Source organism: Lentinus tigrinus (assembly GCF_003813185.1).
Source record: "Lentinus tigrinus ALCF2SS1-7 unplaced genomic scaffold L226scaffold_116, whole genome shotgun sequence".
Taxonomy (NCBI): domain Eukaryota; kingdom Fungi; phylum Basidiomycota; class Agaricomycetes; order Polyporales; family Polyporaceae; genus Lentinus; species Lentinus tigrinus.
Window position 1 is genome coordinate 1 of NW_027138025.1, and position 7,319 is coordinate 7,319.

The window sequence follows — 7,319 nt, forward strand, 5'->3', positions numbered from 1 at the left end:
AATCCATCGCAGTTCGCCGACAGTAGGAGGGAGAGGGCCTGGGTTTGCGAGGCCAACTCCGCTACATCCGGGTGTCCGGGGCAATGCTTGTGGAACTTGCGTAAGAGGTCTGACCATGAGACAGGTCTTCCGTGCGTGTCCTTTGCTGGTGTCCGCGCATCCCACAAGCCGGCGGTCAAGACGGATCTGAGCTGACGCCAGTAGTGCTGAGGTTTGGATTGCGCCATAGACGACCCACTCGGAAGGAGCCTTAGCTTAGCAGAGGGCGGACACGTTTGACAGCGGAGGAGTGACGAGGGTACAAGTGAAGCTGTGACGTAATTGGTACGACGTATGAGGTGGACGAGGTGGACGAGGACGAGGATGACGAGGACGAGGAGGCAGCGAGAGGGTATGACACTACTTCATGTACACTATTAATGGCCTTGTTGCTGCGCCTTCAAAGTTAAGTGTAGATTCAATACCCCACTATTGATCAGGTAAGTATCGGTAACAAACAGCACTATCTGTCCACGTAATAGCAAGGGCCCAGTTTGGGTAGGTTATGTCCATATCAGGTATGCTACGGTCTCTACCGGCCGGGTGCTCCAACAGGCCGCCCTTCTCTCCCTCCGCGCCCCACCGTTCACGACACGCACACGCACGCTCGAGCTTCACCTCCACTGCAACCGACCGCCGACAAGACAGCACCGCGCATGCGCTCCTCTGCCGAGCACAGAGGGAACACGTACCTCTGCCCAGGCTGCCGCTCTCCCGCCACCGTCGCGTGCTCTCCGGCTCTCGCTCCGCACCTGAGTCCTGCAACAAGACCGGCGTGGTCAGTCCAAGCTTTGTACGCTAACAGACGAAAGCGTACTGACCTGATCGCGACTCGTTAGCCCCCTACGACGGGGTTGATATGCGCTGACGAGAACGGGTACTACGGCGAGTAACAAGACAAGGACTACAGCAATGCTGACGACGACGACGGCGAGGACAAGGACCAGGGCAGCCTCTGGGACAGCGAGGGGAGCAGCAACGGTCATAGGACTCGCAACAGGTGAGACGCGCAGAGGCAGGGGAACGCGCTCGAACGAACACTTATCGCGTAGTTGCTCCGTGGGGATGCAACCCCGCGCGCCCGTGCCCACCCGGACCGCGGCACCTTGACTTTGCTGTTCCAGCGCTCGGTGAGCAATTCGTGAAGATCAGACTGTTACGTTCCACTCACCCTCGTGTTCTAGGTCAGAGGTCTTGACGTACAGAACCCGCATAGTCGCCAATATCAGCCTGCCACGGCCATCGTAAGTGTATGCCAATGCCATCCGCTCTCGAACGTTGATTGAACTCACCTCTCTTCCAGCCTGGCACCATCGTTGTGAATGCCGGTGACCTCCTGGCGCGTTGGAGCAACGACGTTCTCCGCTCGACGCTGCACCGAGCGGCGAGTGGTCGCACCCCCGGCGAAGGCGATCAGCGAAACTGAGAGCATTACCCCAGCTCGGCAGTCGATTGCGCTCACCCGCTCACAACCCGCGCCTATCTCCTGCAGCGAGACCGGTATATGGTCAGTCGAGTGGCTACCCGCTGAGAGCCGATAACATACATACTTACCTCCACGCATCAGGTGAACACCACAGGGTCGGCGACGGTCACAGCGGGCGTCGGGGCCGCGTACGGGTGCAGTTGACATGCGCCGAGGACGACGACGAGGACGACGAGGACGACGTTCGCATGGACGAGAGCGAGAAAGAGGACGAGGACTGGGGCAGCGAACGCAGTGGGGGACCGGAGCCTGCGGTCGCCCATCCACGCTCGCACAAGTACTTATCCGCGTCCAGCGCACGACAAACACACCACGCGCCGCTTCGTGCTCGGCCCTCGTCTCGCACACTCGACGGCGACTTGGCCAGCGCCGTCCCCAATCCGGCTGCCAGGACCCGTCGCGTTCTGTCGCCATCCCGGTAAGTCCCAGTCCCCGCCGCCTTCCTCGTAACCGCGACAGAGCTCAGAAGCGCGGCAGGTCTCCGGCAGGGGATGCGCCCGAGCACGCCCCGTTCGCTGTTCGGTACGGTACGCCCCTTCGTGCTGTTCGTGTACTCTACTCCACTACTAGCATATGTCGCGCAGTGTAGAGTACATCATCTCAAATTGAATGTTCTTTTTTCAGACCTCACGAAAGCGCAGTGCGCTGTGAATACTGACCACTGCTCACCGTTATGCAGGTGTGCATGTCCAGACAGCAGAGTCGATCTCGCCGGACCCGAACGGCGGCTCGCATCGCACTTTGGACCTCGCAACGTCCGAGGGTTCACACATTCACGTCCACGCCAGCTCAAGCTCCCGGGTTCCGACGCTCGGGTGTAATGTAAGTTACAGGATCAAGATGCACGGACGGCTACGTCGGGCAAGGAAACGCACAGTGACGCGTGCGTGCATGTGCATGAGGACAGCGTCCGCCACGCAGCTCGACTGGGATTCAGACAGCAAGGACTGCTCAAGATGGGTGGGTGATACATACCGGTTGTCTGGATTAGACTGACTACGGTGGGTGTCGCGCCACGAGCGCAAGCATAGGTCATTCCTCGTTGCTGATCGCAACCCGGACCGAGGCTCTGAACTGGAGTGTCACGATGTGCAGTGTGAGTGCTCCGTCGGCAGCAGTCGCCATGCTTCCCGCTTGCTGACTCGAGTATCTGGCCGTCCGAACGTGGCACGCAGGACTTTGGTACATTCAAGTCATAATCAAATCTGGTATGTACACACGCAAATACAGCCACGATCACAGGTTCAACGGCCCACTAGCGACTATGCGTCTCCTCCCGATTCGTCCGCAATCGGTCAGGGGCCCTTCTCACCGACGAACTCATCTCCTGCCTCTCTCGCGATCTCGGGCCTGCCCTCACAGGAAGCCGACACATTCTCCGCCGTAGCTCACCCTCCGGCCTCCCGAACAACAAGCCTGTCAATGGCAACGGCAACGGCACAGCCAGTCCCGTGTCCTTGCCAGCCCTGCACCCGCCTGCATGGAGACCTTCCAGCGCGAGCCCGATCCCTCGAAAGCGCTACACCGTCGCGCTCGGCACGCAGATCATGGCTCGCGACCGCCCTTCTTCTCTTCCTCTCTTCCTCGCCTGTATCCACGTTCTCCGGGCTCAACGACCAGAGCGCAGACGAGTCTGACGGGGTGCACGAGGAGACAGTCGGAAAGCCCTCCAGGCGGCACTGCGTCAGGACACAGCGCGAGCCTCCCAGCGCCGACCTCGCCCTCTTCTTCTTCCTCTCTGAATGGCGAGTCCAAGACGGGCGGGAGACGTGTGCGCCCGCAGTCGATGTACTCGTATGCGCGGATGACGTCCCAGGCGATCTCGGCGCCGTCTCCGATCACGCCTCTGAACGTCCGCCTGCGGTCGCGCTCGATGGATCGCTTTGGTCTTGGGCTGTCGGACTCAGGCTCGGGAGCGGCCATCCCGTCAGACCGACGTCAGGCAAGTTCGTCGACCCGCTCGTCACCCGGAGGCAGGCAAAGGAGGCGTAGAAGAGTGTGGATGTCCTCGCGAGCTTTGTGCTCAAGTTGTGTCACCGAATGCGGCGATAGTCCTTCGACACGGGCGGGAGACGCATTCGAGCAAGGCTCGTTCGCCGTCCGGTACGCACCTAATCTAGTCTCTGTCCATGTAGCACTCTCTACTAGTACATGTCGCACAGGTAGATGGCTCAGATCTGAATCCCTTTCCTTAGCCCTCGAGACTGCGTTCACACTCGGACTCAAGAGATGTGATTATGGATATCGCGCTCGCAGGTGAAGCAGCTGTCCATCTCAATCCGCCTGACCCGAACGGCGGTTCGCGTCAAGGATTCAGGCGTTCACGTTTGCATGGCATTCAACGGCATCATCTTCCTCAATGGGCCGCCGAAGATTCGACGACCCAAGGACTATGGTGGTCCCAATATCATGGCTCCCAACATGCACGTCCCGCCGTCATTTCCACCAACGTACCAGCGGATTCTGCAAGCAAAATCTTGGGTTCCGATGCTGCACGCGCAGACTGGCATCCGTGTTCGGTATGCGTCTTGAACCTGTTTCCACTCCGCTCGCGGCTGACACTCGCGCAGATCTACCAAGTAATGATGAACCGACCACGCTTGCTGGCATGACACGGCCATGGAAATTTCCTGTCGAGGTAAGTAGTATCTGTTCTCTTGGGACAGAGGTAGACGTCACTCACGGCGTCCGGCATGGTTCCCGTTCGGAGTACTTCGCTCGCTCGTCGCGACACAGGCCAGAGTCATGCCAGGACACGGCATGCGTGATGTTCTCGTCCCGAACGGGCGTGTGGCCGGCTAGAGATCGTATGTCCTTCTCGTGCCCAGGTGTAGCCTTGCAGTACACAATAGATAGTACAGTACCACGCCGCTGACTGTCACCTCTGCAGTGCGTCCATCCGAAGGAAATTGCTAGTAACCGCCGAGTCCACGCACATCCATGCACTCCGAACATGCAATCGCCCAGCTCCAGTCATCAAGTCGATCTCGACGGATCCGAACAGCTGCCTCAAAGCACACTCGCTTGTCGCTCGTTGCGACGGCGAGCACAGGAGACTCTGGAGACTTGAGCCCGAGGCCGTGCCGGGCCAGGAAAGGATGGGATCATGCCATAAGGAGCCATGCTGGGAGGGTTGCCCAGCATGTATCGGTTATCAACAGGCTCTGCCTTGACGTGAGGCTGCTGTGGTACCTGATGGACGGCCTCGTGACTCGTCGTCAGTCAGGATCTTCAACTCTCGAGCTCTCGGTTGACGCACTAACATCGGGACCCGGACACGGGGTACGCATGTGCGGTTGCCGGTCACCTTGAAGCTCACACCCGTATGATTCACCCAATAGGTCCATTCGCTGTCTGCCCATCCGCTCTAGAGATTGGGACGAGGGGCCGCAAGTCCTCAGCACGTCAATCTCGCTCCGAGTCTCCACTGTGCTGGGGCGGCCCTTTGAGCACGGCTGCCTGCACTCTCACTGGCAGGTGAGATCTTCGCCTCCCGGATGAGCTTGTATAACACGGATCCTGGAATCTTCTTTCAGTTGCCGATAACGCGAAACTATTGTGCAAACCTTAACTAACACTCAGCGCGGCCGAGCTCAATCCGGACACGTTCCCAGAGCGTAACTACCCGAGACGCGCACGCAGAATTGACACGGACGACTCGACAGTGGACCCCGGGAATATTCATGACAACTCAGAGGACAACATGACCGTCTCCAAGACCGAGGATGCGGGCAAACCGGTTGCGCGATGGAGGGACAGGTACCACTGTGTAGCTTGAGGGATAGACTAACCTGAAGTATCTCCGAGTTTACAAATAGTACCCGTTGAATTGCATAACCATGGCCTGCCGAATGTAACCCTCCCGAGCACTATAGCCTGAGCCGAGTTGCGAGCATGCGCCCGAACGGGGACGCAGCGTGAGCACGTTGGCCTTGTTTGCTCCTCGCACCGTCACACCCTGCCTCTCCGTTCTCCTTCCTCCCATCCTTTCCCCTGCCCCACCCAGCTCATCACCCATGTCCGAGTGTCCTGCATTCTCTGCGCCGTCTCGCTGCCTTCTTTCACGCAGTGAAAGGGCATAATTGATCTCATGTGATAGAATACGACTATTACATGAGCCTATCTGGTACGTGACACTCAGAGCTTCGACGACCACGCAGACGTCTCCGCGAGACCTTCTGCGCTTTAACCATCGCATGTCCTGACACTAGTCCCCGCAATGCAGCACCTCGAATGGTTCCAGGGCCGCTTCGTGCTATCAGTGTTTTTGTGAGATCGCATGCTCCGAGCTGAAGGTGTATATACTTGTCTTCTGGCATCTGCAACACGTCGTCAGCTCGACGAAGACGTCATATGCCATGAGCGAGGCTGGCATCCGCAGGGCAAGCAGCTGCTCGAGGTCCACGGAGACATCTGGTACGTACCGAGTCCTGCTCTCTTCCGGCGTGTAGCGAGTCCTGATGACCTCTTGTAGCTCCCGAATAAGAACTCCGCTCTATACCCGGTGTAGTTGAGAACAATCCTGAGGTGAGTGGTACTCGAATATCTGTGTCGGCGATCACTTACGACGTCTTGTGCAAAGCTCCCGGATGACATGCTCGAGTCTTCCCCCGGTGAGCAGATGTGCAAGGGCTCGCGTCAACTGGTACGTACCTTCTCCTGTGTTCCGGTGCACACTCAATCCTGACGACATCTTGTAGCTCCCGGATAAAGATCGCGCTCCGAGCGGCGCATGCTGAACTCGGGCTGCGTTCGACTCGGGCTGTGGACGGTACGTACCTCGAACCTGCTGGCAGGATGTCTGGACAAATCATGTAGTCAGGAACGGTGAGTACTCGGTATCTATGTCATTGAGCACTTACCGCGTCGTCTCGTGCACAGTGACTTTCGGACAACGTTGCTCGAGTTCGCATGTCACTCAAGTGCGCCCTCGGACTATGGGTGAGCGGCTGCCCAAGGTTCGAAGACGTCCGGTACGTACCTTTTGCTGTCTTCTGTTGCGCACTGCTGAGTCCCGACGACAGAGTCTCCGCTTCTCGGGCCGCGCGCGGATCCGGACAGATGTGTCGGCAACCTGTAGTCGAGAACGGTGAGTGTTCGTATAGTATCTATGTCGGCGGGCACTTACGTTGTCTCGTACGTGGCTTCCGGACGGTGTTGCTCGAGTCGCATCTCACTCAAGTCTGCCGCAGGACTATTGGCGAGCCTGAGGTTCGCGTCTTCGAGGGTAACTGGTACGCACCTTCTGCTGTGTTCCAGTGCGCGCCGAGTCCTGACGACCACTCGTAGTTGCTCGAGCTCTGTACGGTGCGTTCCGGGTCCACGCTCAGGTCACGCTCGGGTGGGCGGAACATGAACCCAGGTGAGTACTGTCCGCTGGATGTGATACCGGTGGGTGCTGACGACGTCTCGTACACTAGTAGCTCCTGGGCGCGGCTTGCCAGTCTTTGCCTCGAGCTTCGCCCTACTTAGGCAGGACTAATGACGGTACGTGCCCGCGTTAGTGATTCTCAGAGCATTGTTGTACTCACCTGATTCACCTGAAAAATTCGCCAGGCGTCCGGACTCCAAGTGAGGTGCTCGCGCAGCGGACCCGGTGAGCTGCATCGGAGACGGTGAGTCACTATTCCGAGACTCGAGTGCACGGTCGGACTTGAGACTAATTCTATCTTGCAAAGCGTGCGCGACCGGTGGTGAGTGCCAGCAAACTTCGCGCGTCGTTTGAGAGGCAATGGTGGTGGTCGCGAACGAAGCCGCGCACTTGTTAGGCGCCGTCCCGGACACAGAGTTCGCG

The 7,319-nt window shown here is 58.6% G+C and overlaps 2 protein-coding genes across 2 annotated transcripts; both read left to right on the forward strand.

The window, feature by feature from the left end:
• Window positions 1-433: 433 nt before the first annotated feature.
• L226DRAFT_61974 (uncharacterized protein) lies at window positions 434-1,452 on the forward strand. The gene is made up of 6 exons (XM_067687110.1): window positions 434-817; window positions 879-916; window positions 975-1,039; window positions 1,092-1,169; window positions 1,224-1,283; window positions 1,343-1,452. The coding sequence occupies exons 1-5, from the start codon at window positions 545-547 to the stop codon at window positions 1,235-1,237; spliced, it is 468 nt and encodes a 155-aa protein (XP_067528268.1). The 5' UTR covers window positions 434-544; the 3' UTR covers window positions 1,238-1,283; window positions 1,343-1,452.
• L226DRAFT_564184 (uncharacterized protein) lies at window positions 1,362-7,218 on the forward strand (the record flags this gene model as incomplete). Its single annotated transcript, XM_067683620.1, has 24 exons — window positions 1,362-1,539; window positions 1,607-1,943; window positions 1,985-2,052; window positions 2,205-2,347; window positions 2,517-2,621; window positions 2,768-3,319; window positions 3,578-3,628; window positions 3,782-4,044; window positions 4,687-4,742; window positions 4,867-5,002; window positions 5,108-5,284; window positions 5,625-5,651; window positions 5,751-5,941; window positions 6,036-6,052; window positions 6,108-6,170; window positions 6,322-6,352; window positions 6,407-6,498; window positions 6,550-6,614; window positions 6,718-6,759; window positions 6,815-6,832; window positions 6,856-6,887; window positions 6,998-7,012; window positions 7,082-7,121; window positions 7,204-7,218. Coding segments are annotated over 24 exons (2,712 nt in total), but the record flags the coding sequence as incomplete, so codon positions are not given.
• Between the last annotated feature and the right edge of the window lie 101 nt (window positions 7,219-7,319).

What these genes read in the sequence shown, in the direction of transcription:
- L226DRAFT_61974 (XM_067687110.1), top strand. Translation starts at nt 545, where the DNA reads ATGTCCATATCAGGTATGCTACGGTCTCTACCGGCCGGGTGCTCCAAC. An exon ending in CCTGCAACAAGACCGGCGTG is followed by an intron (nt 818 to 878) that starts GTCAGTCCAAGC and finishes GCGACTCGTTAG; the next exon opens with CCCCCTACGACGGGGTTGAT. An exon ending in ATATGCGCTGACGAGAACGG is followed by an intron (nt 917 to 974) that starts GTACTACGGCGA and finishes GACGACGGCGAG; the next exon opens with GACAAGGACCAGGGCAGCCT.